This window comes from Vipera berus, assembly GCF_964194415.1.
Source record: "Vipera berus genome assembly, contig: HAP1_SCAFFOLD_448, whole genome shotgun sequence".
NCBI lineage: Eukaryota > Metazoa > Chordata > Lepidosauria > Squamata > Viperidae > Vipera > Vipera berus.
This window is the reverse complement of record NW_027673339.1, coordinates 1-22,670: the sequence shown is the minus strand read 5'-3', so window position 1 is coordinate 22,670 and position 22,670 is coordinate 1. Positions and strand designations below refer to the sequence as shown.

General features: G+C 40.4%; 1 protein-coding gene across 1 annotated transcript; it reads left to right on the top strand.

The window, feature by feature from the left end:
• Positions 1–641: 641 nt before the first annotated feature.
• Positions 642–19,953, top strand: LOC308679403 (natural resistance-associated macrophage protein 2-like). The gene is made up of 6 exons (XM_081347014.1): positions 642–830; positions 1,776–1,895; positions 4,533–4,682; positions 8,704–8,777; positions 11,681–11,834; positions 15,919–19,953. Exons 2-6 carry the CDS (start codon positions 1,860–1,862, stop codon positions 16,027–16,029), a joined length of 525 nt encoding a protein of 174 aa, XP_081203140.1. The 5' UTR covers positions 642–830; positions 1,776–1,859; the 3' UTR covers positions 16,030–19,953.
• Positions 19,954–22,670: the final 2,717 nt, after the last annotated feature.

Genomic DNA, 22,670 nt, shown 5'->3' with positions numbered 1-22,670 from the left:
TCAATCCAGCTTTGTTGCTCCATTTTCCCTCTCTTGCCAATGTTGTTACAAATTTTCTTTACACCATCTGTATCCTGTTTCCTTCTTCATTTTGTTTGCACTCCTGATTTAAAAGAGGAGGATGAGTTGTGCGTATACTCTTGCGTTTCTGTGTGTTTGCGGGATTTGTATGTGAACCTCAGCTTCTCTTCCCCTGCTTTTAGAAGGGAGAGTTAGTGGAGAGAATTAAACCACTACAGCAAGTACTCAGGATAATAGAAGACAACCCCAAGTAGGATTATCAGCTCCATGTAACCAAGATAGGATGCTTTACAATAAATAAAAAGCAATAACATTTGTGGTGGAAACAAGTAATCTGTCAAACACTCTTTGCCTCCCCTTTCCCCTTGCTTGGAAGATAGCACCTCTCATATTCCCTTTTTGCTTGGGCTGGTCTTTCAAGACCAATGAACAGATAAAAGAGCTTGAGGCTATACTGGAAGGACAGCCTCTTGTGTGTTTCAGGTGTCCTTGAATGTCAGCAGTTCCTCCTCCTCCTCCTCCTCCTCCTCCTCCTCCTCCTCCTCCTCCTCCTCCTCCTCCTCCTCCTCCTCCTCCTCCTCCTCCCTCTATCATCTCTATCTCCATTACAGGAGGGAAAGGTCAATGTAAGCCAGAGTTCTTGGTTGTTATTCTTTTAAAACAGTTTTGTGCCACAGGGGTCTCTTAGTTGTAAAACAAAATGTCTACTTGTATGTTCACAGCATGACATCTGTGCAAACAAAAGCTTTGCCCAAGCTGTGCTGTTTCAATCAGATAATAGCACCCTGGAAGTGGATATCTACAAAGGGGTGAGTGAAAAGCTTCACATGTTCAATTTAGCAGTAGTTAAAGATCCATGTGTAATGGCTCTTGAATTTCCGAATCAGCCTTTGAATACCCTGAAGATATTTCTAAAATTTCTAAAACTTTACATTGGGAGGAGGACAAATTCAGGTAGATTATTAGTCTGTAGAAAAAGTACCTTTATCTACTAATTCAAAGATGGGCAGTACTGATGGATTTCCCAGTATCCTTTATCACTGGCCCTGCTAGTCAGAGCTGATGGGGGAGGGAGGGAGGGAGGGAGGGAGGGAGGGAGGGAGGGAGGGAGAGAGAGAGAGAGAGAGAGAGAGAGAGAGAGAGAGAGAGAGAGAGAGAGAGAGAGAGAGAGAGAGAGAGAGAGTGTGTAGAGGGGGCTGGCTGATAACAGAGTAAGTGGGAAGATGAAACAGATCTGTGAAAAGATCACAAGCTCTTCCAGTTCTGCCTTCATTAGCACTCCAAAGCAACCAAACTGAATGGAAGTTCTATCAGGAGACAAACATCTACGAAATAAAGTAGCTCCAGATGTTTCAGTACCAAAATTGGCACTTTAGTCGTTACTTGCCTTCCGGGTATCTCTCTCAAGATCAAGAAAAATATTTTTCAGTACAAGGCATTTGTGAGCCTTCTGTCCCTACCATCATAACTGTAGTCAGGTTATTTTGTTAGGTTTTCCATCCAAAGGAGCAATACAATTATCTGGGATGGGCTTATGAGCAAAGTGTTGTTCTTGGCCATGGTGATATTTTTGGAAAATAAGCATGTGCACAGTAACTAGCATGCAGAGTCAAGTCTCTCTGAGTAAATTGGCCCTTGCTAATCCAAAACGGTGATTTCATAAAATGTCACTTTGCATTAGACTGCTGACATAGGAGGCTTAATCAAAGGTTTACAGCTTCATTTTTTTAAAAAAGAACTCTTTTGTGTTTTAGGGAGTAATTCTAGGTTGTTACTTTGGCCCTGCTGCTCTCTACATCTGGGCTATTGGCATTCTTGCTGCAGGACAGAGCTCAACAATGACAGGAACTTACTCTGGACAGTTTGTTATGGAGGTATTTTAACCTTTTAAAATGTTGACTTACATTTGACTTATCTTCCCAGTCCATAACCCTAGAGGTTCTGCAAAATTAAAGTGATAGGAATCTGAGGATGTTGTCCGGGTGGCTCAGTTCCCAGATGCCACAGCCAGGAATCTCTGTGATATGGACACTTTCTTAGTGGAGAAAAATTGTACGCTGACATTTTCCCTTTTTCAGTTGGGAAAGTTCACGTGATCCTTAAGCAGTGTGTTTGTCCTCCCTCCCTGACTGTTGTGGTGTCTTGTTTTGTGAACAGATTTTTTTTTTTATGCAGCGACCGAGGGATGCTGAAAACTTACCTTTGTTAAAACTGAAGCAAGGAAATAAGAGATGAGCAACTTCAGAAGGATTGGGAGCATGTCTGTTGAAACTGCAGAGCTTAGGATGCGATTTCTAAAAGGGGCTTCGGCATGTGTCAAGACCGTGGCAGTAGCATCTGTCTGTAGTTCCTTCAAAAGCTAATTGTGCAAAACTAGGAGAAGATGCAGCTGCTTTAAAGGGTTGTTGACTGATGCTACCTCCCTGTTCCCAAGCACGCAAAAGGACCTTTGGAAATGGAATCCAAAGTGCTACTCAGCCCTATATATGTATGGGATATGGGGCTGGATCAGTGGTGGGATTCAGCCGGTTCGCACCACTTCGGCAGAACCGGTAGCTAACTTTTTGTTGCCCAAGTCCAGAATGGACTTCTGGAAGCGGCATCCACACAGAGAACTGGTTGTTCACCTATTTGAATCCCACCACTGGGCTGGATGAGGGGTATCTTTTATTTGTCTTTTAACTTTGTATTTTGTATTGGTATGATTTTAAAATGCCCTGTAAACCGCCCTGAGTCCTTCGGGAAAGGGCGGTATATAAATCTAATAAAATCTAAATCTAAAATCTATCTTTTTCAGGCAGTTAAAGGACACCATGCTGGGTAAAATGCCCTTTTTAGATTAATCTGTGGAGGAAATGCCATTCAAGTGTTTTCCTTATGACACCAGTTACGCTGCCATTCATCAGATCTCTTTGCCTTTGTATAAGTTGAGTTGTTCATAAGGCTCCCAAAGACTTCAGCCTACCATTTGCCTGGTCCTGTGCCCGGTTGGCTTCTGCTGACCTGTGCCCAACTAACAATTGTCAATCCAAAGCAAACTACCTACTTCAGTTTTCTGTTCATTAAATTAATTAATTTGGAATTCAGTTTGCAAAGAATTTCCATAATTAAAACAGAATAAATTAGGTACTTAAAACAAACCAGGAGGGTCCAGACTTAGCAGAAGAGCGGTTTTATGTGTAGGTCTGATCAGCAGCAAAGGCAGATAAGACTGGGGAAAAGTCCCATTAAAATCCCCCCAAAACTGCTACCTGCCAAGGCTGACAGCCCTGGATCAGATGAACCAGAAGGAGACCATTTGCTACAATCCCGCATTTCTATTTTTGTTAGGTTGAAACAGGTCACGCACACTAAATTTCCTTACGCCTTGGTCAAACCACTGATAAGTGGTCAAGTACACCGTCTGGCTTTGATGTCATGTCCAATAAATTGAAAGCATTTAGTATAATTTAAGGACAGGTTCCCATTCTTCATAACAACCCCCTCCCCCTCAAAGTAGGTTAGGATTAGGCAGTATCAATAAAGGGATCTGGGTACATTTGCCATTGGACAATAGGTAGGGTTGATCCCCTGCAATTTATTACTATGAAAACAAGCTGCGGTAGCTTTATTTGCCCCCAACTTGCTTTTTGCTGAGTCATTTAGAGATCTGGGGGGAAAAAAATTATCAACCTGGAAATAGAACATTCTGGAGAACTCTACAGTGTTCCTCTTCTCTCTGCCGAACCCCCTTCCAGTTTCCAGGGGCAATTTGAGGGTTTCCAGAAGGAAGTCCTCAGTACTGGAAGCAGCTTTGGATGAAACAGAATGGGCTTCAGGACCAGATCCAATTAATTTTAGTTTAGAAAATTTAAATTCTGGACACTGTCAAACTGCCTCCTGCAAGAAATGATCCAGGAGGAGAGTGGGCATAATATGGAAGAAAACATTCCAATGTTCTTCAGAATTTTCAACTCCTGGCTTGGAGAGTTTAGCATATCTCTAGCACTCATGTGTTTCAGGCCTTATTATTGAACCCAACATTGTTTAGAATAAGCTGTGCTTAGGTTTAATTCCAAAAAGGGTGCAAATGTTGCAGCTGAATCTTTTTCCATGATTGCCCATCAACTGCAGAGAGCTCTGAAGTGTGTTGCACAGCAAGACGGTTTGTGTTCTCAATACAGTTCATTTGACAACTGCAAAATAACTGCTTCAGGCGGAACAAGGCCTTGTCTGGACCTTGCCAGGGACCGTTTGATTTGAATATATATTTTATTCATTTAACTTGATTCGCCTCACTCTAACCCTATTTTACCTCAGCCTTAGTTTATACATTTAATTCTGCCATTTTACTCTAGTCTGGTTAATAACTGCAAAAGTACTTTGACTTTGCCTGCAGAAAGTAAAAGAGGTTGTGAAATTTGTAGTCAGACATGTTTTCTGCCCCAGCAGGAGATACTACTTTTCCTCAGTATTTCAGTAGACTGTGTCTCTGTCTGAATGATCTCTTCTGATCTCTTCCTTGTTTTCAGGGATTCCTCAATCTGAAGTGGTCGCGGTTTGCTCGCGTGGTTCTAACGCGCTCCATTGCCATCACACCAACTCTTCTGGTTGCCATTTTCAAAGATGTGGAACACTTGACCGGCATGAATGACTTCCTCAATGTCCTCATGAGTTTACAGGTAGGGGCTCTAATTAGCCATGGTTCTTCTCCCCAGAAAAACAACAGTAGGGGTTTCATCTGGGCAACAGGGCAGATAGTCCTAGACCAGGGATAGGCAACCTCGGCTCTTTTATGACTCGTGGACTTCAACTCCCAGAATTCCTGAGCCAGCATGGCTCAGTATAGAAACCTCTCCCTTTCCCCTCAGCATGGCTGGCTGAGGAATTCTGGGAGTTGAAGTCCACGAGTCATAAAAGAGCCAAGGTTGCCTACCCCTGGTCTAGATCTAATACCATGATTTGGGGGGGGGGGAAGGATATAAATAAGAAAGGATAACTACTACAGGTAGTTCTCAACTTGTGACCACAACCGAGCCCAAAATTTCTGTTGCTAAGCGAAACTTTTGTTAAGTGAGTTTTGCCCCGTTTTATGATTTTTCTTGCCACAGTGGTTAAGTGAATCACTGCAATTGGTAAATTAGGAACACACTTGCTCAGTGAAACTGGTTTCCCCATTGATTTTGCTTGTCAGACGGTCACAAAAGGGGGTCACATGACTGCAACGGTGGTAAATATGAATCCGTTAATAACATCTGAATTTTGATCATGTGACCATGGGGATGCTGCAGTGGTCATAAATGTGGAAAATGGTCATAAGTCACCTTTCTCAGTGACATTGTAACTTTGAACAGTCACTAAATGAACTGTTGTAAGTCGAGGACTGACTTGTACTGTCAATCCAGTGAAGGATGTTTGGCAAGTAAATGCAAATACGTTGAGGCCGTCTAACAATACTAGCCTCATTTTTTTTCCTGTGTGGAAACAGGGAATGAGTGAATTAGTACATTCAGTGATATTAGAAATGGCAACAAGAAAGCCTTACTTAAAATGAATGGCTCACCAAAACAATTCTACTGAAAATGTCCTGAAAATCCTAGTTTTTTGTCACTTAAGGATTAAAGTCTTGTGATGGCATGCAGTGGGATATTTGAGGGGGTCCTTGGTGCTCTCTGGGTTTGGTTGCTTTCTTGCAGACGTTTCATTACCCAATCTAGGTAACATAATCAACTAGAACTGATTAGCACTGATGAGCTTGCCTAGTTTGGGTAATGAAACATCTGCAAGAAAACCACAAAGCTCAGAGATCACCAAGGACCCCTGATTACAACTCTGAGCTACAAATATTCTCCTTTAAGGGGATATTTTTCATGGCCTTCTATAGCTCTTGACTTTGCTCTCCAGAATTACATTAGAAATCTTAACCTAAGCTTATCCAGTAGTATTGGTTCGGTTTTCTTGGGCGCATAGCTGGAAAGGATTTTGGGTCCTTAGAAAATCCATCTCATGTTGATTTTGTTTACATCAGGGCTACATTATGTGAAGCAGAGAGATCATTTTATTATTTTGTGAAGTAGGAAGGGTCTCCCCTCTCCCCCCCTTCCCCCCTCCCCTGGCCAGGGACAGCTGCTGCCTTTTGCAGATTAGAGCTGAGAGGTAGGAAAATGCAAAAAAAAAGTGCTAGGATTGGGCTATGCTGACTTGTAAGCCTTGCGTGAGAGCATTCTTTTGTCGCTGTTCTGTTAAGAAGAGGAGGGTTTTTTTCAATGAAATTAATAAATCAGTGAAAATGCAGTTAATTCTTGATAAGTAATTAAATTTGATGAATCGAGAACATTTGGACCCTCCTCAAGCATACCATATATCAAGTGCAAGTGGAAATGTCTTTTCAGCGGTTTGGGAATTATCAACGCTAATCGTAAGAGATTGGCTGTCCTGTGGTGAAACAAGGCTTGTGAACAGCCTAATGCGCCAAACCAAAGCTAGATCTTACTTGTGAATCATTCTAGTTGAATTTCTGCTTTTTTTATGCCTGCCTTTTCTAAGGCAATAAACCATAACTATGGCAAATCCGGTTATCTTCCTTTCCTCTTGAAATTTTCTCAAATGTTTATTTCCCAGTAGGAAGCTTTCCCACTTTGTAATTTTGAAGCCACTTAATACTCTCACTTCATTATTCATTCTCCGCTTTTATGTTCTCCTTTGCTTGAACGTGGAAACATACAATACTGAACTTCTGATTCATATTCCAAATCTAGAGCTAAGCCATTCCCAAGATGGATAGGATAGGATAGGATGGAAAGAGAATAGAATAGAATAGAATAGAATAGAATAGAATAGAATAGAATAGAATAGAATAGAATAGAATAGAATAGAATAGAATAAAATAATAGAATAGAATAGAATAGAATAGAATAGAATAGAATAGAATAGAATAGAATAGAATAGCTTTATTGTCATTGTGTATGCCACAACAAAATTAAGTGCTGTCCACAATGCACACTTCACACAAGTAAAAACCACAGATTAAAAAAACCCACATACATTATATACACGCATCCTTCACAATCTATTCACCATTGCGCTGCCCCTAATATTGCCCTTCAATGTTGCACTATACAGTAGTATTTAATATGATTACAGCTCTGGCGTTAAAAACTATTTTTCGTCGGGGGGAGGAGAGGGCAGTCAATAATCCTCCGGGCGATGGTAATGACCCTCTGGAGCGCTTTCCTATCTGTTACGGTGTAGTTGGCAAACCACACACAAATGCAATAGGTAAGCATGGTCTCTATGGAGCAACAGTGGAAGGTCACTAGCAGTTTTTCATTCAGCTGTTGTTTCCTCAGAAGTCTCCAGAAATATAATCTCTGCTGGGCCTTCTTAACCAATGCTATAACACCAGCACTCCAGGTCAGGTCCTCCTTTATGTTAACACCCAGAAACCTAAAGCTGGCCACCTGCTCCACGCGGTCTCCGCTGTTGATCAGGGGCTGAATGTCTGATCTATTCCCTCTGATTTGCTATAAGCTCCTTGGTCTTAGTGGTGTTGAGAACCAAATTATTGTCTCTGCACTAGAAGAGCAACCTCTCCACCTCATCCTGGTAGGTAGACTCATCCTCCCTTGGAGATAAGCCCCACCACTCTTGTATCATCCGCAAATTTAACAAAAATATTGCTGGGATGAGTTGGGGGTGCAGCCATAAGTGTAGAGGGTGTAAAGTAGGGGGCTCAATACTCAGCCCTGTGGGGAGCCAGTATTAAGAATAAGGGCTGAGGAGATATAGTTGCCTAATCTAATCCTCTGAGAGCAGCCAGACAGGAAGTTCATAACCCAAAGGCAGATTGAATGTGAAAGTCCGAGGTTGACAAGTTTAGACACCAGTGTGTATGGAAGAATTGTGTTAAATGCAGAGCTGAAATCTACAAAGAGCATCCTTGCATAGGTCCCCCGCTGCTCCAGATGAGTCAGAGCAGTATGGAGAGTGAAGGCTATGGCGTCCTCTGTAGAAGATTTGAGATGAGGGATGAGGGAGAGAGACCACTCATTGTCTGATTAGGGAGTGCTGCTCTTACGAGATGGGAGTTATGTTGCCTTTATTACTAAATGTTTTTCCCAATATTGAACAAAGTTTACTCTTCTGTAACTTAAAAACCATTAGGTCCAATCCTGTCCTCTTTCTGCGTTGCTATGTTGAACTAGCTGCCTAATTGGAAACTGAGCAATGCTGCTATTTATTTCTCCTTCACACACACCCCCCCGTTTTGTTCCCCATTGTCCGAGGTCAAAAAAAATATGGCAGAAGGGTCTGACGTGACGTGTTCAACCTTGGAAAGAGCTTTGGGAACTTTGGAAATAGGAAAGAAATCTGAATGGGTCCTCGCTATAGGATGGATGGTCCACACTTAAGTGCCATCTGTATCACACCTTATTGTTGTTGCCTACATGCAGCTGTCTAGTGTTATGGGGACCTTGGTGTAAAGGGACAGTAGTGCTTCTGTTCAGTTCCTAGAAGATGCTATATTCAGACCTGAAAAATCTTCAGCAGTTAATGTGAGAAAAAAGCTTGAGTGACTAAGTTGTGTTTTGGAACCGCTTTCAGCTTTTTGCATTTACAGTTCATTACTATACCAGCTATAACTTTGTATACAAATACACAAGACCCCTTTCCGGTGCATAATTTCCTTTTTTTCCTTTCCAGCTACCCTTTGCTTTAATCCCAGTCCTCACGTTCACTAGTCTGCGTCCGGTGATGAATGACTTTGCCAACGGCCTGTAAGTATGAAGAAGGCACATGTGTTGTCCACATCTGGAATGTATTGAGTGTTATATTGGATTGAGCTTAGCTGTTTCCTTAACACACATCTCTGACTTTTTTTTCATTGTCACCATGTAACAGCATGGCCTGCAATGACCACCTATGTTTTAAGCACGTTGTGTCCATTCCAAGAGGTAGACCAGACTTAATACCAGTCATGAATATTAAAACTACTTTTATTATAGTAATAGAATCTTGCAATGCTGAATGTACCTCCCCTCTCGCTTCACTCTAAGAGAACTGTGTGTGTGAGAATGTGTTTGTGTCAAGTCTGAGATGTTTTTTCAAATTACATTCCCAGTTTGGACTCCGATTGTTTCAGTGAAGCTGTTCCTCAGTGTTATTCCCACATCCCACTACACACTGAGAGTGCACTTCCTCTCTGTTTTCTATCTGCCAACAGCAGAGTAGAGTTTGTATTATAACTAGCACTGAACACTGGAATCTATTCATTTGCAATTATTTTTCAAAAGATGGAATCTAGACTAGCAGATCATAGGTAAAGGTAAAGGTTACCCCGCACATGCGTGCTAGTCATTTCCGACTAGGGATTGGTGCTTATCTCCGTTTCAAAGCCGAAGAGCCAGCGCTTGTCTGAGGACGTCTCCGTGGTCATGTGGCCTCCATGACTAGACGCCAAAGGCGCATGGAACGCTGTTACCTTCCCACCGTAGTGGTCCCTATTTTTCTACTTGCATTTTTACGTGCTTTCGAACTGCTAGGTTGGCAGAAGCTGGGACGAGTAACAGGCGCTCACTCTGTTATGCGGCACTTGGGATTCGACCCGCCAAACTGCCGAACTTCTGATCGACAAGCTCAGCGTCCTAACCCACTGAGCCACCGCGTCCCTTCAGATCATACACTAATGCAAAATCTGCAAAATGGATGCTTCATCTTTTTCAGGGTAAATGTCACCCTGAATCTGCACTTGGATGTAGATTTTATGACTTTTTACAGATTGGCAATTGACACACAGGACTTCTAGATTTGCTATATAAACATCTTAGAGGATCAAAATGCCTTTCAGTAACAGAAGAAAAGTTTGAATCCATGCCTAACTATCTCATGCCTAACATGAAACATTTTCACATTTTTGTTGTAGCAATAGCACTTAGACCTATATACCGCTTCACAGTGCTTTATAGCCCTCTGTAAATGCTTTACAAAGTCAGCCTATTGCCCCCAACAATCTGGATCCTCATTTTACTGACCTTGGAAGGATGGAAGGCTGAGTCAACCTTGAGTCGGGCAGGATCGAACTGCTGGCAGTAAGTTAGCCTGCAGTACTGCATTCCAAGCACTCCACCACCGCGGCTCGTCTTTATGCTTTTGCCAAACGTTGCATTATTTTCCTACTGTAAACGTTGCAGAGTTTCAATCCATAGACTTCTAAGTTATTTGGTTGTTTTTTTTAAAAATCCCACAAGGCACTGATTTCGGCGGTTTTATCTATTGTGCATTTATTTTGCAAACATTGGGTAAAAACGGGAGGGCAGGATTCCTGGGCGATGCAGTGCAATTTGTTTGGCATGCGTGAGGACTGTATCTGTGTCTGAGGACTGGAAGACATGAAAACGAATATATCAAAGATCTAGATTGCCGGCCTGCGGGATGGATGCGTCATGCCGAAACCACGCCCACCCCGGCTCCAGCAATGGGGAAAAAGTCGCGATACATCGTGACATGTCATGTGACACGAGTTTGACACCCCTGATCTAGACGGTTGTGTTTGTCAGGGGAAATGTACTGAATGACTGAAGGTTTATAACTAAACATTGAAGAGGGGTGACATGATAGCAGTGTTCCAATATTTAAGGGGCTGCCACAAAGAAGAGGGAGTCAAGATATTCTCCAAAGCACCTGAAAGCAGGACAAGAAGCAACGGATGGAAACTAAAGGAGAGAAGCAACCTAGAACTAAGGAGAAACTTCCTGACAGTTAGAACAATTAACCAGTGGAACAACCTGCCTCCAGAAGTGGTGAATGCTCCAACACTGGAAGTTTTTAAGAAGAGACTGGACAGCCATTTGCCTGAAATGGTATAAGGTTTCCTGCCTGAGCAGGGGGTTGGACTAGATGACCTCCAAGGTCCCTTCCAACTTATTATTATTATTATTATTATTATTATTATTATTATTATTATTATTATTATTATTATTATTAAGAAAAAAAATCAAAGCAAAAAGTTGAATTTGGGTACATCTTTTAAAGATAGGGAAATGTTTGAAGAAGATTTAAGACATGCAAGTGGTGGTAGAAAGGTAATGTTTTTTAGCAACTTACGTACAGGTAGTCCTTGACTTACGATCACAGTTGAGCCCAAAATTTCTGTTTTTAAGTGAAGAGATTTATTGAGTGAGTTTTGCCCCGTTTTACAACCTTTCTTGCCACAGTTGTTAACTGAATCACCGCAACTGATAAGTTAGTAACCCGGTTGTTAAGTGCATCTGGCTACCCCATTGTCAGAAGGTCTCAAAAGAGGATCACCTGACCCCAGGACACAGCAACTGTCATAAAAATGAGTCAGTTTCCAAGCCCCTGAATTTTGATCACATGATCATGAGAATGCTGCAAAGGTGGTGAAAAACGACCGCACGTCACATTTTTAGTGCCATTGTAACTTTGAACGGTCACTAAATGAACCGTTGTAAGTCGAGGACTACACGTAGTATGGTGCAAAGAATGAGGATTTATCATTTTTGCCCACTGCTGTGTGGTAGTGAGGGATTGGTATGTCAGAACAACGGAAATCCAGTGAGAAATGAGGAACTTAAACTGTGTATACGTGTTTGTCAACAGTCTTTAGTAGTTATTTTCTTCTCTTTGTAAATTTTTGTGTTGTTTTTTTTTTGTCTTCTAGGGGCTGGAAAATCGCTGGGGGAATTCTCATTGTGATCATCTGCAGCATTAACATGTACTTTGTGGTGATCTATGTGACTGCCCTGGGACAAACAGTGTTGTATGTATGTGCTTCAATTATCAGCGTTCTCTACTTAGCCTTCGTGGCATATCTGGTGAGTTAGTGATGGCTTACACACTCTTTTGCTTTCCTCACGGGAGTTTTCCCGTGTTCCCTTAGCAGTGATTTCTTTAGGGATTTTTCTGTTTTTAACAAAGGCAGCGGTCAGACTGGGTCATAAGAGCCGTAGAATAGTCCCTTGGATGAGGCCAGAGCCCCTTTTTTTTTTTTTAGGATGGTGTTTGGTTTCTCACAGTAGCCAACCGGATAGGAACCGACTTCTAGAGGAGGTAGTGGGTCAATCATCAGCAACTGAGTTTAAACATAATTGGGATAAGCACACGTCTTATCATCTGAAATTAATTAATTAAAAAGAAAACAAAAACTAACGAAACACTCAAAGGGCAGGCTCAGTGGTCCACTGGGTCTTTTTCTGCCATCAGTTTTCTACGTTTCTGTGTTACCTGCCAGCTACCTCTGCCTTGCTGTGGTCCACTGCCACTGGTACTTGAAGTAACACTTGAGTCAGTTAGTAAGCAGCCATCCCCCACGGACCTGCATTCCATGAATTCATTCAGTCCTCTTTTAAAGTGGGTTAGCGGTCATCGCCATATCCTATATCTTGTGGCAATGAGTTCCCTAGGTTAACAGTGCATTCCTTTTTTTCTGTTTTAGCTGTCCTTTCAATCAGTTCCATTAGATGACCCTTATATAATTATACAATTATCTTGTCCATTTAATAAACCTCCATCAGCTGCTCTTCTGTCACCTAATTTTGAAGCTAAAGAGTCCCAAACAATCCACTCTTTTCTCATAAGGCATGCTTGGCTGGGGAATTCTGGGAGCTGAAGTCCACAAGTCATAAAAGGGCCAGGTTTGAAGACCCCTGCCTTACACTTTTTCTATATCAAATACATCCTTTTTAAAAAAAATGATGGACAGAACTCTACACAGTATTCCAGATACATTTGTATAAGGGCGTTATATATGTTGACAATTTTATTTCCCTAATGAACAAAAGTATGAAATAGGTCTTTTTTTTAGAGCTGTTATTCATTGAATGGTCCCCTTGAGCCATCTACTATGGCTCCAAAATAGCTACAGGCAGCTTAGTTGCATCAGTGGTTATGTGCAGTTGAGGCAGGATTTTTTTTTTTAATATAAAATTTTTGGCAGCCCATTTTACCACAGGGTAATTCTGGGCAGTTGTCTGAATGTGCATCATGTTACACTTATATAAAGTTAACCACATCTTTCATTTGTCCGTTCACCTAGTCTACAAAGAATCTTCCAAAGTTCTTAGAGTTATCTCAAATGTGCTTTTTAAATAAATATTTTATTAATTTTCTAGTTTTACAATCAAATACTTAATAGACAATGTGTTGTCTGGGTCCATTAGTAGCTCAGTGGTATATATTAACTTCTTCAATCTAGGTGCCTTTTCACAAGGCAACTGGACTTGCTTTTTTTTTTCTTGGAAGATGTTTCACTTCTTATCCAAGAAGCTTCTTCAGCTCTGACTGGATGGTGAAGAATGGAAGGATTTATACTCCTTGCAGGCAGCTGATCATTTGCATTCTTTTAGAGAGCCGTTGAGGCCACCTGGAGGTTTATCTGTGTTGACAGGGTCACCTGAGTAGTGCAAATGGGTGGGGAGCCTTCTTGGAACTGCTGAAAGGATGTGTGGTAGACTGGAGATAGATGATGTCATATCCCATTTGCACTGTGAAAAAGCTGCCTCACCTTTGGGATACAACTATGACCTGGATGACTGAGAATCTCCATAGACCAGACATGTCAAACTCACGACGTCACAGTTTTTTCCCCATTGCCGGCAATGGGGTGGCCGCAGTTTCGTCGTGATGCGTCCAGCCTGCGGGCCAGCAGTTTGACACCCCTGCCATAGACATTCTTATTCTTAGTCAGAGCCTTTTGGCATTGATACCCTTCTAAACTAAAGGATAAAGGTAAAAGGTAAAGTTTCCCCCGCACATGCGTGCTAGTCGTTTCCGACTCTAGGGGCCGGTGCTCATCTCCATTTCAAAGCCAAAGAGCCAGCACTTGTCCGAGGACGTCTCTGTGGTCATGTGGCCGGTGTGACTAGACGCCAAAGGCGCACGAAACGCTGTTACCTTCCCACCGTAGTGGTCCCTATTTTTCTACTTGCATTTTTACATGCTTTTGAACTGCTAGGTTGGCAGAAGCTGGGATGAGTAACAGGCGCTCACTCTGTTACGCGGCACTTGGGATTCGACCCGCCAAACTGCCAACTTTCTGATCGACAAGCTCAGCGTCCTAACCCACTGAGCCAGTGTTCAAATAATGCACTAGGGAAATGCTGGTTTTCTATCATGCTCCAATAGAAGTCTGATCACATTTTTTTAGCTATATCAGTTACCTTTTTTCTTTAGTTATATAAAGTTACCTTTCTACCTATTCCTCTTTTCACAAACGCATATATTCTCTTAGAGAGGAAATGAGCTAGAATTGTGCAGAGTACGAGAAGACAAGGCAGCACGTGTACTTCTAGAAACTAATGGCTATGTTTACAAACCTTGGTCCTTTTAGAAATAATTCAGTGGCCTTGTTTGAACAACTTCTAAACCCAATTCCGGGTATTTGCCTGGTCAAGTGATTCAGAAGAAACAGCCAGGATGTGGCTTGGTAGGGACAGGGAGGGCCAATTCAGAGCTAGTTCTCAGTAACTTCAACTGCAGTTGATGGGTTTATCGCTCAAGCCGAAGTCTCGAAGGGAAGACTCTTTCCAACCTCTCTTGCTTGCTCCCCGCTCCCCCTCAACTATCACTCCTGGTGATATCTACCTATAACAAACAAAATGAGGATCAAAGAAACAGCTTGGCTGTAATTGTTAGCCTAGAAACTCAAGGACATCCAGGGGTAAACATTATACATTACAGTTGAGGAATGTCACCTAGTTAAATATTGTCTGGCCATGCAATCACAATTGGAGGTGCTCAGTGACCAACCTGCAGTTACAATATTGCAATATCTTGCAATTGTGCCCTTTCTTGACAGCTTCCCACAAGCAAAGCCAACGAGGAAGCCACCAGGAAATCAGGGTGATGTGGGATCCTGGCTTAACAATGGCAGCGGGGACTGCTAGAACTGCCATTGCTAAATGTTGTGGTTACTTAGCTTAATGCTTAATGACCACTCTGCTTGGTGCAGGGGGTTTCTATCCCAATTACCATTGTTAATTAAGGACTGCCAGTATTGAGAGTAGAAATGTCTTGAGAACAGAAGAACTTTATCTCGCAAGGTCAAACCAGAGCCTCCATTTAGCCTACTATTTGTTTTACTTGGGCCGGCCACTTGACTGGAAAGCTCAGAGCTTGGAAATGAAGACATCTGGTGTCCAACAAAAGCCTATGCTTGGAGAAAAGGAAACAACTTAAGAGACATCCAAAACAAACTCTCAGACACGCTGGGACAGGGTTGAGAAATCTGTAGCCTGGCAAATAGTTGCTTAATCACAATTCCTAGCATTGCGCGTTGACTAGAGGAAGTTTTGTCCATCAGCATATGGAGCATCACAGGCCTGCTTTGTTTAATGACAGCCACATACATGTGTGTTGAGGTTGATTAAAAACAGCTTTACTGATTTGTGTGAGTTGGTTCGCAGTCAGAGAGTTACGTATCCATATGGTTGACTAGGAAATTGGTAGGAATAAAAAAGCATCTATTTATAGATGATGAATTTTAGGTTTGCAGCTGGTAGGATAAGGCTTCCTAGGGTAGACAGGCAGAGTCATAAAAATCTTCCCTGGGAACTTTGGCTGAAATAAGTCAATCAGGTTTGTTTCTTGCCATGAATAATAACAAGTGCTGCAAAATAAGCATTTTGGGGTTTTTTTTCTGTCAGTGCTGTCCTTCTCCTTGACCGGAATCAGAATTCTAAGTCATTTCTGGCTCATGTTTTGAAGTCTGCCTGCTGATGCTTCTTTCTGAAATGACTTTGGGAGGGGAGACAGAACAGAGTTGTAGGGATGGTGGGGGCTTCATAGAACAGAGCAGGAGGAGAGAGAATAGTTGATGCCTCTCTGATTTGCTTGAGGAGAAAAATATTTTGGTCTTTTAATAAATGCACCATTAATTTGGGATTCTTCTCTCTTTTTCAGAGTTGGCAGTGCTTAATTGCTCTCGGAGTTCCCTTCCTGGCTTGTGGGCATACGGTAAGAGTCACAAGAACTTTGCTAACTGAAGATGTGCCTTCAGCAGCAGTTAACTAATCACTGTGTCTACCGCAGAACAAGTAGCCATCAGGGCCAGTGCGTTTCTATGGTTTACTTTGTAAACATATCCAAATGTATGTGCAATTTTGCACAGTGTTAAAATTGTGATAATGGTGTTTAAAAATTATTGCATGTATATGAGAAAAGCTTATATGTATTTTTCCTCGTTAAATCCTCAACACTCACACTCGGGAGAAAAATTAATTGATTCTCTTAGCACTGGATTAGTTCTCAGTGGAGATCTCTGTATGCTGCTAAAAGCTAAGATACTTTATAATTTAACCAAGAAGCTAATATTTCACTCCAGTTGAGACTCATCGGATTGATGTTAATAAACCTAATGGCACAAAAATTATATGTCATAAATTGCCCTTTAATAGAATATTTCTTAACATCTGTAGTAGGAATACAGATATCTAAGTTTACTAGTTGAAAGCAACCATTCTTTGGAACTCAGGAATTCATCTTTGTTCACATTCTGTGCTTCAAGCGACAAAATAAATTTCTGTAAAGGCAATAAAGCTATGGGTGGGGGAAGTATCTACCTGCCTTAAAAAAAAGAGAGGGCAAAAAAAAAACACTCCTCCTTAAATCCTAATCATTGTCAAGCTTGTTTTCTATATGCCAGGGTTTTTTTCTCCCAGAAGACAGTATTTGAACCCAGAGTTAAGACTTTATCAGCAGTGCTAGATAAATCACTATCAGTGAATGAAGAAGAGCAAGAATCAGGGGCAAATAGCCCACCTAATTAATTGAAACCCATGGACCACTCCGTGGTCTTTCAGTGATTACATAAGTTGGCTGGGGCTGTATGCCGATACCAAGTGGCCTCTATGCCAACAACAAGCTCTCTGTGATGCCAGGCTGAGCCGTTTCCCAGCTAAGGTGCAGCAGACATTGCAAAAATAACTAACTATTTACAAAAAGTGGACACCCTCTGGTTAAACAGATGGTCAGACTCTTTAAGCATTGGAGTCGAAACCACGAAGACCTGCATGATTATAGCGGGGAGATGAAGCCTGGTCATTAACTGCAGAGAAACTGCTTGCTTATAAGATCAAATCCAGATTTAAAAGAGAAGAATTGTGTTCAGCGTTTACAAATATTTCCCCCTTTGTGTGTGTGTGTGTGTGTGTGCTTTAATCCTCATTTGCTCAAGCAAGATCGTATTTGTATTTCCTGTCATTCTTTATAGCAGGCATGTTTATATTAAGGAAGGGTTTCTGGCTGTCAAATCACTTATCTATGGGGATATGAACCTTTTCCTTGAGCCAGAAATCTTCCTGGCGTGAAATATAAGCATCCATTTTAAAAGCATATGCTCAGCTAAGAATGTGACTGTATGTTATAACTGGCTCAATCTTGCTCCCTCTTGTCATTTTCACTAATGATTTACCTATGTTTATGTTGGTTGCCCCATTCCTCAAACAGTTGTTAACAAAGCATTGCAAAACTATTTACTGATATCATAACAGTGCTTTCAGGGAAGGGATAAATATCAAGAGATAGAGAGATCATATAAAGAACCGAGAACATTTCATTCCTGAGCTTTTGGTCAAGATGGACGGCAAACAGCTTTTAATCCATGTATATATTCTTCCCCAAGGATCTTATTTAAAGATCTTACTATCTATCTTACTTAAGCTTGTGCAGTCTTCCCTGTCAGGCCTCTATATAAGATGATATGTTGGGGCTACAATCCCAGAATTCCCAGTCTTTGCAGCCAGTAAGCAAGATGACAAAGAATTCTAGGATTTGTAGTTCTACCACAAGTGGGAGCAGCCAAATGAGAAAAAAACAACAACTGGATTTTCCTACTACAGTTTGAGCAGAACCACCTTCATAAAGTACAATATACTTTAAAAAGAAAGTCCTTCCCGAGTCTGAATGGAGGGGATTGAGTCTTTTAAGAGCGGCATTGAGCAATAATTCAGCCTATGCCAGCCTGACACTATACAGCTCCTATCTTCCCCATCACATCTGCAGGGAAAAGGTTGGCGAAGACTCGCAAATCATACTACTGATGTCCAAATGCAACCTTGTGATGAAATTAATGTTTACTTGTTTACTTTGCTATAGTTGAGATGGAGGTACTAACTTTTTGATATGTATGTTGTGAATTATCTTTCAAATTCTGAAGAAATTCCTAAATTCAGATATTAATTGATTTGAACAACATGTTCCTTATACATATTATAACACTAACTACTACACTTGACTAAAGAAAGACTAAGTTCATTATGGTATAATTGTCAGAACTGAATGAAGCATGTAAGCAAAATATCTTCTTTGAAGACACTGTTTCAGCCAGCTGTCCCATTTAGCATCAACACCAAGAGATTTGTGTTTGTATTTTTCCACTTTTTTAAAGTATTTATGATAAATCTTGGGACGACTAATGCATTTTAGCAAGTTTAATTTTTCTTTTTTTTTTATTAAAAGTGGGACTGCTCGGGGTCTGGGTTAAAGCTACATTGTGCTTACTTCATATAGATTTAAAAGAGGTGATTTATCATTTTTCTTTCCAAGTATTTATAAGTTTGAAAAGATTAAGATTTGTAACTTTTTATCAGAATTATTCTAGATTTCCTGATCCGTCTATGTCAAAAGTTACATAGTTAAGCAGACTCGGATTCTATTAAAACCCTGAGCTGCTTAACCTTGAATTAAGCAGAGACCCTGAAATAGTAATACATAGTCACTGTTGCATTTTGTTGGCTTGAATGGGAACAGAGAACCCACCTAGCTGAATGTAGCATTTCTTATTAAATGATATTTTCCATGCGGAAGGGTGCAAATGCAGGAGATCTGTAGGCTTGATTTGTTGGCTTGCACGTTGAGTCTGTGGGAAGAGTTCAAATATTAGAAGGGCCATACTTGTAAAGGTTTGGGCCACACATTGGCTGCTGGGGGAAAAAAAAACTTTGCCTGGAAAAGGTAATATTGAATACGCAAGGCTTTCAATGGAATTTAACTGGAATCTTCACGCAACTCTAGGTTGGAACTTGGAGGCGATAAAGTGCGCTACTTTTGCATGCATGGGACCCCCTTGAAACAAATATATCCTCCTACCTCACATATCTAAATTGAAACAGTGACTGCACAACATTTCCCATCCATTTTACAATTTGCTTTCCTAGTTGGTGGGTGGTGGTTCCTATTTTGTTTTCTTTTTTAAAGAAAACGCCCATGCCTACAAAGTTCATAGTGTTCATAGATCAGTAAGATAATTCCTACTCAACAAGGGATCATTACCTCCACTCACTAGAAAGGAGCTTATGCGGGACTTAAGATTTGATGGAGAAGCACCCGCTTCCTGTTGTAGGCCATGTAGATTTGCTGCAGCAGAGTACTACGTTTTAAAGAGCAATTTGTTTGATCATCTCATAGCTCCATGTTGCAGTTTGCTGGCTTGTGTATTTAAAACCCTTTTACTGTGTATATCACGAGAAGAAGTTTGGCATGTGTCCCACTCCCATCTAAACCAACAGCAAACACTTTATCGTAATGCTTTGCAGATTCTAAGGATATGTCTTGCATTATCTGTGTAGACGTATCAAGCTTTGTATTGTGTATGGATGTTTTCTGATTTTGTTAGCGTTATAGTTTACACTGAGGCTAGTTGGGTATTTCTGCTGTTTAAAATGGTCAGCAGATTCTCAGCTGCTCTACACTTTATTTCTACGCACTTTAAACTTGTAAGTTCTCAGAAGGAAGATAAACTGCCTCTTGGGATGTCAATTTCTGTCTGACACTATTTGAATATAGTACGAGATTTCAAAGAACAGAGAGATGTAGCAATCATGTATCAAAACATTTGAGCTACATAATGGCTTGTATAATGTGAAACAAATGTCTATTTTTATCTGACCTAAACCAATCTGTATACCTAATTTTGATTAAAAAATGGAACATTTTTCAGCTTGGGTCTCTTTCTTTTTAAATTAACATCATGAAGATTATCTAATTCAGGCCACAGTATCTTTCCCAAACACACATGGAAAACATTTCATAAAGGGTAGCTACATGCCCTCCAATTTAGAGAATGGGCAGTTTTCCTCCTGCATTCATTTGAGTGTGGAAGAAGGTTGAACACATCTTCATGAAGCATCCCCTCGTTGAAAGGAATCTGGAAGCTCTTGTTGTCTGTGTACACTGTGTACACTGTGTACACTGTCAACATCTATGTGAAGTTTTGTATTATCCTTGTCATAATGAAGAGTAATGACCTAGAATGGCAGATACACTGCAATTGAGCTGTAGTGGCACAGTGGTTAGAATGCAGTATTGCAGGCTGATTCTGCCCACAGCCAGCAGTTCGATCTTGACAGGGCTCAAGGTGGACTCAGCCTTCCATCCTTCCGAGGTTGGTAAAATGAGGACCCAGATTGTTGGGGGCAATAGGCTGACCTCCGTAAACTACTCAAAGAGGGCTGTAAAGCACTGTGAAGCTATATATAAGTCTAATTGCTATTGGTAATTTGAACATAATGTTTTTTTGATTGTACGAGAACCGTGGTTCACCACTATTTTGATAATAGGGACTGGCCAGATGCTTCTGCAAAGGGTAAAGTTTGAATGAAAAAAGCAAAGTGTATTGAACTCTCTCAAATAATACCTGTTGCTAAAAATAGTTTCCTGGATTTGAATAAAACTTTAAAAAAAACTTTTTGAGTTTTTTAATCCCTATTACCATCACATCCTATGGCAGTGAATTTTATGATGTGAAATCCTTTTACAAATATGGATTTTTGGAACATGCATTTTTCTTGTATTCTGGTATCTCCGTGTTGTCAAAAAATGCTGTTTTGTTTTTAGATTTCCAACAAACAATTTGATCTTTTCTTATTAAGATGAGATGAAGACCTAAAAATTGAAGACCTAAAAAGGGTCAACTTTAAAACTTGCTTTAATACCTGACTCCGTGCAAATAACAAAGAAACTCAGAGACCTGACCCCTGTAAAGTTGCAATGTATTAGTAAACAGGGACACTGGCAAATAGTTAAGATGAGAACAAAGGGACTGCTGAAATTTCAGTTGCTGATCACTCTTGGAAAGAAACGTGTTGTTTTTTTAAATAATCTTCACTTTTTACCTTGATCAAGTAAAAATGTAACTGAGTTACACAAATAGAAAAAGCAATTTGGAAGTTTAATTAAAGCATTTTAGGACTTTGGGGCCTATTTATTGGTTTTGCTTTAGATTATGAGTGTCCAACCTTATGTCCTACTTGGGTTGCACTGAGTGAAGAGGAATTGACTTGGGTTGCATATAAAATATATATTTTATTAACATATATTAATGTATATAATCATTATGAACTTGTGGGATTGCATTACTAGCTGTCCAGGGCCATGTGTGGCCAGGACCTGGCTACTTTAAATAATGGAATAAATACACAACACACACACAAACACACACACACACACACGGTTGTTTGGGTTTCGTATGACTCCTCAGCCATAATATTGATCTAATTTGCTGAAACAAACATGTTAACAGATTCTTGGCCAATGGAGCAACCTTATAAGGCTTATATATTTCCCACTAAGAAAATATATTTCTAGTATATTCCAAGTAATTTTTATATACAGATTAAATTAAAAGTAATGCAATCATCCTCTTATATACATACTACACATCATGAGCATTTTTTTTCTTTCTCCTGTGACAAGCTTTCTTTGCCAGCTTTAAAGGAACTGGAAAGCGTAAGTAATTGTTTTTCTCCCTAAAAAAACGTTCCAATTCCTACAATATGGAAAACACATAATTTTATAAACACACAAATGTTTGGTAATATTTAATACACTGTATACAAAGAAAAAAATGGCTTCGGGGGGGAAAAAGTCAAAGCCTTCAAATGCAATTGTGACTCATTGAAATATTTAATATAGGTCTGGCAAGTTGAGATATAAAGCAATATTTGTAAAAGCCAGAACAATGAATGTGTGCTTTCATCTACTTGCCAGGTAATCGTAGACTGTTGTTTTTCTGTGCTAGAAAAGGGTACTCATTTTAAGATTAATAATGTCCTGTGAATGACGTGTTGTAAGTCTCATCAAAATTAAGCTGTCGTTGTACATACAATAATCCTTCAAACATAGGACATTTGCTGCTCTCCAACCTCAGCCCTGATTTTTCGAAAAGGACTTTTAAATCTCTTGGATTCCCAAGAACATTGAAAGACTTTTAAACTGAACTATATCCTTTTAAACTCAAATTCCAAGTGAAAGGAAGAGAGAAGCACTGCCAAGTATGAACACTCAACCCATGTTGAATTTTTTAATATTTTGCTAGGTATAGAAGATATTTATGCCTAGTTCATAGTAATCCGCACGCATCATTTTTATAGCAGGTAGAAACGCATTACAGATCAGTTCTTTCCCATACTAGGAATGCAAAAATAACTTGAAATATTAACGTAGTGTATTTCTCTTAGCACACAAATAATTTGGTGAGAAATTGACGTTGCAATTAGTCTTCAACCTGTGAGTCTAAATAAGAATGAGTGTTGGTGTGATTTAGTTACAACAAATGGTTTAACAGCTGAAATTTTATTCTCTGTATCTTAAGCCCCAGTTACATGATACTAAAAATCTGATGAGGCTTGCTTACATTGATTCAGTGATCCACGCAT